At 40.4% G+C, this 10,648-nt stretch overlaps 1 protein-coding gene across 1 annotated transcript in view; it reads right to left on the bottom strand.

The window, feature by feature from the left end:
* Positions 1–9,428: 9,428 nt before the first annotated feature.
* The window catches only part of LOC121146923 (zinc finger protein 260-like), a 59,819-nt gene continuing 58,599 nt past the window's right edge, over positions 9,429–10,648 (bottom strand). The window contains exon 2 of the mRNA XM_040966510.1: positions 9,429–10,564. Coding sequence (XP_040822444.1) covers positions 9,813–10,564 — 752 coding nt within the window. The 3' untranslated portion in view covers positions 9,429–9,812. The remainder of the gene's footprint in view (positions 10,565–10,648) is intronic.

Raw genomic sequence — 10,648 nt, 5'->3', positions numbered from 1 at the left:
GAACCTAATGAGGCTTGATTCTGAAAACTATAAACATTTTTAAATTGGAAAAGATTTGTTTTAGAAACAAATTTTGCCTCACGTGAATGCACATCTTCAGGAGAAAGAGCAAGTGTTTGACACCTTTTGACACAATATCTACCTGTGCATCTGAACCCACCGTTAATGCTTCTACCAATGTGTGTGTGTGCTATCTAGTTTGAACGTTCATAATTATGCTTTGGTCTTCATAATTTTTCATTTTATAGAAGTGGTTGATTTGGTCAAAATGTACAAATAAATAAATAATTGTGTCAGATATGTGAATAAAAAAATGAAGAGAAAAGTCTGAGAGAAAGTGCAAGAAGAAAAGTCTGCTTGTGAAAAGTGACAGACATTTCCTATCAGAGCAGGAGCTCTAGAGCTGGGGGTGTGTTGGGCTCTTGGAGCTAATCTTTCATATCATTTATTTCTTCCTCATATTTGATGTGCTGGCCATTCAACTAGTGCAAATCTATAGTGCTAGGAGCTATATGCTGATTGATTTGTCTGCTGTGCTCTCAGAGGGATTGGATTCCCAAAATTTGTCCAAAGGTCCACTTCAAAAAAAAAAGGGGGGGGCCCGGCGCGGTGGCACAGTTTTTAATGTCCTCGCCTTGCATGCCCGGGATCCCATATGGGCGCCGGTTCTAATCCCAGCAGCCCCGCTTCCCTTCCGACTCTCTGCCTGTGGCATGGGAAAGCAGTCGAGGACGGCCCAAAGCTTTGGGACCCTGCACCCGCGTGGGAGACCCGAAAGAGGCTCCTGGCTTCGGATTGGCATAGCATCGGCCATTGCGCTCACTTGGGGGGTGAATCATGGGACGAAAGATCTTCCTCTCTGTCTCTCTTCTCTGTATATCCGCCTTTCCAATAAAAAAATAATAATAAAAATAAATTTTTTTTAAAAAAAAGAAGCAAAAAACACTGCTTCATAGGCCCGTTTTCCGTATAATTTTACATTTATAAAATTTTGTAATTTTCCCTATAATTTTAAATCTTACAAATTAATAATTTCCCTCAAATTTTACAATTGGAACAACTGTACCAAAATTCTATCCCCAACAGTGAAGTTTGCAATCAAACCACATCTATAATATAGTTGGTGTGTGTGATAGCCTAGCCCAACATGGACTGCACCCTGTCTTGGTTCCTTCATATGCCAGTGTACCATTTGGCTCAGTTTTGTCCTTATCTGTCTGCCAAACCAACCCCACACCTGCCAACAACTGGGGCAGCCTTGCCCCACACCCAGACCTGACTCTCATGCTCAGCAGTGGGAAATATAGCCCGCTATTGGATTTCCCTATGTTCCCCCAGCAGGCCCATTCTCAGACCTGGGTTTCATGTGTGAGAGTAAGGGCTAGGTCCCTACCTACCATAGTCTGTTTCCCTAGTCTTGCTGTTTCGTGTGTCCTAGTGGATGTTGTGGGCTAGCCCACTCTACGCCCAATTCTTGGGTTCACCTGTGGGTGCTGCTGTCTGGATGAGCCCAGGCTATTCTCAGCCCAAACTCCTATAAGTATCCATGCATTCCATTTCCTTGGGTAGCTCAGCCTGTTACCACCTTCGTCCCTTGAGCCCGTGGGTATTGTAGTCCTACAGGGGTGAGCCCAAAAATTCTCCTGTACAATTTCTAACATCTGGTTCTATTGGTGCTGGTTAGTGCCATGTCATAATTTCACATGACTCACCCCAGTCCCAACACACCAGCACATACTATGGCAAAGCCTGGCCAGTTAGCCTCCAAGCCCCAAATTTCATGCGCACCAGCAGGTGGTAGTCAACACCAACCTGCCCAGTTCAAGCCTCACATGTGGGCGGGCGCATTGGTCTGACATAGAAATGTTGCCCTCCTCCAAACCATCCAGTCTCAGCTCCCTCATTAACCTGCATGTGCAGTGGCCTGCTCACTGGAAGTCTCCCAGATACAATTCCTCATGGGGAATGTTCTCTTTTAACAATCCCCCCTCTTCATATTCCAGTACTTCCTTAGAAACCTTCAGCTCCCATATCATCAAGCGCACAAATTTTGTGCTGGTGCAGTGTGCTGTGCAAGCCTTGGGCCCTGACCCCTTGCCTCAAATGTGAAATTTTCAAATGGATGTAATTATCTTCACTGTAAATGCAGATTTACAATGTGGAGGAGAAATTTATATCTTCCGCCTGCTGATTCACTACCCAAATGGCTGCAAGGGAAAAAGCTGATCTGGTCCAAGGCTAAGAGTTTCTTGTGGGTCTCTGAAGTGGATGTAGGGTCCCAAAAACTTAGGACATCCTCTACTTCTTTCCTAGGCCATAACGAGAGAGCTGGATTGGATGTAGAGCAGCCAGGAGTCAAACTGGTGCCCATACTGGATGGCAGCACTAGATTTGCTAGTGGAGTTATCAGGCTGGCCCCTCAAATCACAACTTAGTTACACCACAAACAGATTTTGATGGTATTGTAGTGAAGTCCAGACTCACCCACATAAATTTATGATTTTAATAAGTATAGGTTATCAGAGATTCATCCCTACCCAGGATAAAACCATTCATCTAGTGCTCGGGGTAAAGCTGGCTTGTCCTTAGTCACACCATTGGTATGTATAGGAATAATGTGGGGGGAAGGGATAAGAAGACAAAACTACAAACACAAAATAAGTGTAATTAGTGAATATTAAATTTAAAACAAATTACAGACTAATTTGTAAAAATTTATATAAATGTGCAATTCATTTACATGGTACCGCACAGCAGGGGGAACAAAAAATCCAAGTTGCAGAAATAGATAAATACAAATTTTAAAGAATAGCTAATCTGTCACAAAGAAGTATGCTGCCACTTGCATTCTCTAACATGTACGAGGGTGTGATTCCAAGGAAGTTTTTCCATAAACATTACATGTTTTAGTGTTTTGGGTCTGTAATTTTCTTGATATTTGTTGAAATCTTAGTTTTTCCACCTCCATTATATTACTAGGATGTTAGTTCTTTGTGAGCTTTCTGATAATATCTACATTTTCCTACACACATTATTTCTCATCACTGAGTCTATGAAGTCTTCTGAAGACCGATTTCTGGTAAAATATTTTTTTACTTTCATTGTATTTATTTCCTCAAGTTTCCCATTGCAGGAGTTCTCATATATATAATGAGTTGGCCTCAGGAGAAAATTTTCACAACAATTATATTCATAAGATTTCTCCCTTGCATGAGTTCTGCTTCTGAAGTTAGATGGGCCAACAGATCAGCTGGAATGTAAGCAGTTACACAGTTTAATGGACAGCTAAGATGGAAGGCAGGTTAACCATATCTTTTTTTTTTTAATCAACTCAATAAAGAATTGAATTGTAATTCTCGCTTTCTCATTTGTGAACATTCTGCCCCTCTCTGATTTGTTAAAGCTAGAATTAGTTATCTAAAAGGGGTCAGAAAACTATTTTGTGTATAAAAGAGCAGCACTGATAAATTTCTTTTTCAAAGCTCCTCCCTTGGAGCATCCCTCCTGAATGTTATAACACGCAATTTCTTAATGCAACAAACATTGCTTCTGTGCTCATGTATAAACTTCTGGATATGTGACAAGATCACCCTCATCCTCCTACAACAGCATGGAAGCGTGAGAAATTCCCTGGAATCTAACTCAGATCCACACTGGATCAATTGTGGGATGACTGAGCAAGCAAATTGCTTCTGCCTATTTTTGTTGTTTCTCCTCTGAGGAATAACACTGTCATTTGCCTTGGACTCAAGTGGCCTTTTTGGAATTTTCACAAGCTGTAACTTCCAAGGCCCTACCCCACCCCCCAACTTCTTGACTCAGTCCTGAGAATAGAGTCCTGCCCCATTCAGTTTCCTTTCATGGGGATCAGCTTGCTATGTGAGAATGATTAAAGGTGTTAGAGTAATTGCAAAATTCAAGTTATGCCAAGGCTATTTTTCAAAGGCTCCTTGAGTGAACATTAGGCTCCAATAGCCAACTAGCCTGTCATGCTGAGAACAGCATTTTATTATTCCCATAGAGATCAAACTGACATTGACAGTGGGTGTGGTTTGAAGTGAGATTGTGGGCTTCCTGACCCAATACACCAATGCACCTTAGATTCTGACAATATCTTTTCTGCTTGTGTCATGACACTGCAGGCACTTGATGCCTTCTTTCATCCTGCATGTTCTTGTTCCTTATGACTTCAAATTCCTGGTCCAGTGATCAGTATCTTCCTAAGCATCTGCTAGATTTTGATTCAGAATTTAGGTTTTTCTTATACACAGGGAGCATTTTCTAGCTAGTTACCTCACTGATGCTGTTGTGACCTGAATTAATGGAGACTGGTCCTTTGCTGTCTTCCTTCTTTGGTCTCATGTCTATCCCTCCCTTAGGACTACCTCAATCAGTTCCTTCCTATATAGCAAAATTTGCAGCACTAACACACCAGGGAGAATTTTTATTACTATATCATGCCCTTTTGTTCCTTCAACTGCTCAATCACCAACTCCAATGGCAACCCAAATTATTGTCTTCCTGCAATAATTCTACTTCAAAACACATTTACTAAGATTGTTTTCATGAAAGCTCGTTTTCTAATTCAGACTCACAAGGTGTGACTCAAGGTTAAAAGTTATATGATAAACTGTTTCCATGTAATGGGAAGAAATGATGGCGTATATCAGATTGGGCAGATTATGTTCCTGCACCTTGCCAGTAATAGGCAATGATCACTCCCTGAATGTGCTGTCCTGAAAAATACACAGTAAACGTTACAGGCATGTAAGGTTGAAGAAGTATAGATGACAGGTCCTGATCCCATCTGTATTTTCTTCCTTTCCCTATGGGTGTCAGCATGTGCAAATGCTACAGGCAACAGGAGTTTGGTATCTCATATTATGGAGAAATAAATGCTGAATGATGTTTCTGCTTTTTCCTCTCACTCCAGATGGGAGGAAACCGTATATAGCAGGTATTTCCATGACATATATCCTCAGCTATTGAAGTCCCAGTGACCAGCAGAGCTTAAAATATTTTGTCTTTTTAATGCAACACTACCTATCCTGGTTGCAATCTAGAAAGATATAGAAAGCTGGCTTCCAGGAGGAAGTATCAACTACAATACCATTTTTCCATTTCTCATTATTTCTTTATGATGCAGTTCCATAGCCTCTAGGATTTCCTTACTCCCTCCATAAACTCCTGTTTCCCCCCCACCACACACACACTGATTTCCCCTATATTATCACAATAGAACAGTTATCCTTAGACAGAAATAAATTAATCATTGCTGGAATGGGCAATGGCAGAGAGTCCAGGGTCCTATTGTCAAGATATATATAACAGAATCATTGGGAGTCTATCTATGATCTGGAAGTAGAGAAGCATACTGCATCGTATCTTCACATCTGATATGATAGTCTCCATTACACAGTTACTACAATCCATTGAAATGAAAAGCCACAAAACAAAATCAACAACAGAGGAAAAATAAAAATTTACAATGCCATGAAGTTGAATAACATGCTAACATGCTACTGAATAACTGTCACTGAAGAAACGAAAATCAAGAACCTTCTTGAAGAAAATGGTGCTATTGTATGATCTGAAACACTGAAGAATTTAATGAAAAATTTTTTTGAAGAAATGAAAATAAAAACATCAAAATTCATGATATAGTTTACGCTGATCTTTTTTGGGAGATGTGTCTCCTGTAGACAATATATAGATGGGTTTTGTTTTTTTAAACCCAGTGATAGCTGGAGAATCAAGATGGCGGAATAGAGTAAGGACACGTTTAAATGGAAAGAAAAACATTTAATCAGGATGAAACAGAGATGACATATCCCAGGAAATAGGAAAGGACAGAACAACAGCAGAAGGAGACTGACAGACACAGGACAGCAGCGGACATAACAGTGTGGAGTCGCAGTGACTGATATTCCAGCAGCATTCAGCTAATGGCGATCTGAACTCCACCAGCATCTGGAATTCCACCAGCAACCAGATGGGAAGGGATTTTAACTGGGAGCTTGGGAGGTGAACTCAGACAAAGAACTGTCCATCCTGCTGGTTTGTTTGATTTGACCAGGAGCAGAGACAGAGCAGCAGATCCCAGATGGGCAGTGCAAGAACAGGGTGGATTTCACAGCCTAGTCAGCACCCTAGAGCCACTTAGGTGCCATTTTGCCTATGGAGGCAAAGCAAGGCAAAGGACTGAGCATACACTGAGCTGGGAGTGAACTCATTTCTGACACGGTGAACTCTGGCGACATGGCATTCTACAGGTTCCACCCAAGACAGGTCTGGGTAGAGCTCAGCTCTTACAGCCAGCAGATCAAGAACTCCAGGAGTGGTACACTGTGGCAATAGCTTTAGGACTGCAGGGGACACCAGTGAACTGCGCATGTGCTGAGCTCGCAAGAACTCACTGAGCTCTGTGGATTGCACTGGTCCCGCAGGAAAATAATACCGACTATGGCATCGTATGGGTCAAAATAGGTCCGTGTGGCACCCAGAAGCCTATGGAACTGTATCATACAGTGATAATAATAATAATAGAATGTAAAATAAAAATAAACCCAGTGTATAATCTATGATGCTTGATTGATGGGTTTAATCCATTTACATTCAGGAAAATATAAGTAGGTAGTAATTTGGGCCTGTCATTTTAGCAACGTGTGTTCATTGTTTGACTTAGTATTCTGTTGTTATTTTACTGGGATGTTCTTCACATTTGCCTTTGGTTTTGATGGGTGCTATTCCTTTTCTTTGTCAAGAGAACATGTTAAGGCAGGTCTGAAAGAGGTGTATTATTCTAAGTTTTCTTTACTGTGGAAGATTTTATTTCATTTTCAAAGACAAAGGAAAGCTTTATTGAGTACGTTATTCTGGGACGACAGTGTTTTGCTTTTAGAATGTGGGATATTCTCTTTTGGCATGTAGTTTCCTGTGAGAGCTGAGCTATGAGTCTGACTGCCGTTTCTCTATATGTCAACTGATTTTTTTACAGAAGCACATTTAATGTTCTTTCCATTATGTTTGATTGAACAGAACTTGATTATTGTGTCATGGTGAAGATTGTTTTCTGTCTGTTCTGACCTGAGCTCTGTGTCCCTCCTGGATGTTGTTTCCCAATTCCTTCTCTAGATTCGCAAAATTTCCCCTTATTATTGGGACAAAGAAATGTATTGAAGTCCTTTATGTTCAGGTATTTATTTCAAAAGGCAAAATTTTATAAAGCTTGTTGAACTGACTCAACTATTGTGGTGTCCCTAAAACCCTTCAGAACCACAATGGCTCCACTATAATCAATGTATTTCTATTTGCCCTCTGTACCTCAAATAGTTATCTTCCTTAGAGTATCATATCAGTTTATCACCTTTTCAGCAAAAGGTCCAAGCACCTTTTTTTTTTCTTCTGTAAGACCATAGGCACATTAGATGTATATGGTTAGCATCAGATTGCCCATAAAATATCACAGAGAAGCCTTTCAAAAACATGAACATGGAGTAATGCTGTTCTAAAAATATCACAAAAGCTTGAAGATGTGGAAGTGGTAAAGAAACTTGGGGTATCCCTCAGACAAGACCCATTGTGGGATATCCCACAATGTAGGGTATCCCACAGACAAGACCCTGAAATTGCAATCTATGAAGGACATCACCATTACCACTGCTCAACCAACCAGCAGTTCCATAGAACAATGCCAACAAGGACATAACAACATGCAATTTATAGAGGATGGATATTTTTTTTTAAATGTGTTTGAGGTCCTATAGGAAATTAGAACAAAATCCCTCAAATATTTCAAAGTATTCAAGATTGATCAAGGATCATAAAAAAATCTATCTACTTCTATTGAACCCTTGAGAAATAGATCTCATCAGATCTAGATTCTCCAAAAAGTGAGCTGATTTTGAAGATTTCTGAATTAGTCTCAACACATCAGGAGCACATTTCAAAAATCCATGGTGGGACCTGAAGATGTTCTGGAGAATCTCTTAAAGGTAGCCATGAGTCTTAAGTAACAGAGATGAGACCCCAACAGTGGGAGCAAAAGGACAGGGGAAGTATGCTCCTAGTGACAACTGAAACATCACATTACAAGTGCTGTCACTACAGACAATGAATTGTCGGCTCACCAGATGTCAAAATAAACCCCAGGATTATTCTCATTTGTAGAGAGCACTGGAGGGCTGCCTCAAAGGCTGAGAACCCTTGTCAAGTGTCTATAATAAACCCCCTACACTGAAGGAAGCCCAGGATCCACATCAAAGACTCCAAAGAAAAATCAAATGAGCATCTAGAAACCTTATATACTTTTTAAACTAGAAGAAAACTTAGACGATTCCTTCTGGGTACCACAGCAAGCTGCCTTGCTCTCTATCTTAGGCCTTCTCCTCTCATACAACAAAACCAAAACAACAACAACAACAAACCCAGACCTGCCCTGGGTGGAACCCGTAGAATGCCACGTCGCTGCAGTTCACAGAGTCAGAAATGAGCTCACTCCCTCTCAGAGCATGTTCAGTCCTTTCCCTTGCCCTTTCCTCCCTAGGCAAAATGGCGATCAATTCAGCTCTAGGGGCTGACTGGGCTATGAAATCCTCACTGTTCTCGCACTGCCCGCCTGGAATCTGTTGTTTTGTCTATTCTCCTGGTCAAATCAAACGGACCAGCAGGACAGACAGTTTCCCGTCTGGGTTTCCCTCCCAAGCTCCCTGTGAAAGTCCCTTCCCACCTGGTTTCTGGTGGAGTTCTGGCTGCTGGTGGAGTTTAGATCACCGTACTGGAATATCATTCACTGCAACACCACACTGCTGTGCCCGCTGCTTTCCTGTGTCTGTCAGTCTCCAGGTAACCCTCTGCTCTTGTCATGTCCTTCCATATTTCTTGAAATATGTCCTCTCTGCTTCAATCTGGTTAAATGCTTCTCCATCCATTTTAACGTGTCCTTACCCTATTCTGCCATCTTGATTCTCCCGGGAGGGTATTTTTAATTTAATCAAACACAATGCCAGTTCAAAGAGAAACTGATAAACTACAAGAATACATATGCTGATAGGAAATTTTTCAAAAATGGAACGTACTTTAAAAATGATATTGGATACTTCAGTGTCAGCATTATCTTTTATACACTTGTTAAGAGCACATATGCCAACATGATACATTCACATGTATTTCAGATTAAGAAACCAGAAGCCATCCAACTGCAGGTCACACTTCAGATAAAAGAGCCAGCATATCTGCATTTGACTAGAGGCACTTAGATTGGGCCAGAGGAGAATGCTGTGATGCTGTCCTTCAACGAAATCCTATTACACCATTATGCAGCTAGAGACATCACTGCCACATTTGTCTATCAAAAGCTATACCTCATACTTCTGAAAGGAAATGTGAGGGGAAGCATTATATAAAACATTACAACAGTTCAAAGGCAATTAGGTCAGTTAACTGCTTTTATTTTCATCAACGCTACAAAGGATTGTAACTCTAACTTCCGACCAGTTACTTCAATCTTAATTGATTACAGGTGTGATTATCAGAAAGGCAAAGAGAGATCCACTTGGTTTAGAAAAAAGCTATCACTAGAAAGCTTGTATAACCGTATTCATGGACTGCTGCAACTGGAGATTACTTGATTTCTATGAATCTTATTTTGTTTATAGTCCTTGTCCATATGGGATTTCTTCAAAAGGTTTTCTAAAGTCACTAAATTAACCATTAATCATGAATTTTCTGATTCATAACAAACTTATACCTCCCAGGAAATGCATTCACACAATTATAAGGTATTACTTCTAACAAAAGATTTTCCATATTCATTACTCTGACACCTCTTCCACCATATGAATTCTCTGATGCTTAATGAGGGAAGACTTCTGCCAAAAAGCTTTCTCACACTCTTTACATTCATAAGGCTTTATGCCTGTGTGAACAGTCTGATGTCTTAGGAGGTGTGACTTCTGGCAAAATGCTTTTCCACATTGCGTACATTCATGAAGTTTCTCCCCTGTGTGAATTTTCTGATGAGTAATGAGGATTGATTTCTGGCAAAAGGCTTTCCCACACTCTTTGCACTCATAAGGTTTTTCTCCTGTGTGAATCCTATGATGTCTAATGAGATCTGACTTCCAGTAAAAAGCTTTCCCACACTCATTACACTCATATGGCTTCTCCCCTGTGTGCATTCTCTGATGTGTTGTGAGGTGAGACTTCCAGCAAAAGGCTCTTCCACACTCTTTACATTCATAAGGTTTTTCCCCTGTATGAATTCTTTGATGTTTAGTAAGGTATGACTTACAGCAAAAGACTTTTCCACACTCATTACATTTATAAGCTTTCCCTGTGTGAATTCTCCGATGTTTGATGAGGTCTGACTTCAACCAAAAGGCTTTTCTACACTCTTTACATTCATAAGTTTTCTTAGCAGTGTGAATTCTCTTATGGGTTAAAAGCAGTGATTTCTGGAAAAAGGCTTTTCCACAAACATTACATTTGTGTGGCTTCTCCTGTGTGTGAATTTTCTGATGTGTTTTCAGGAGTGATTTATGAGAAAAGGCTTTTCCACATTCATCACATTCATTAGGCTTCTTAGCTTTCTGAATTGTCTGATTTCTAATAAACTCTAACTTCCAATAGGTAGTTTTTCCACATTCAT

This window comes from Ochotona curzoniae, unplaced genomic scaffold, assembly GCF_017591425.1.
Source record: "Ochotona curzoniae isolate NIBS_2020 unplaced genomic scaffold, NIBS_Ocur_1.0 contig_1399, whole genome shotgun sequence".
NCBI classification, from domain to species: domain Eukaryota; kingdom Metazoa; phylum Chordata; class Mammalia; order Lagomorpha; family Ochotonidae; genus Ochotona; species Ochotona curzoniae.
Note: the sequence above shows the minus strand (reverse complement) of the source record. Positions and strands in the feature narration are given on the sequence as shown.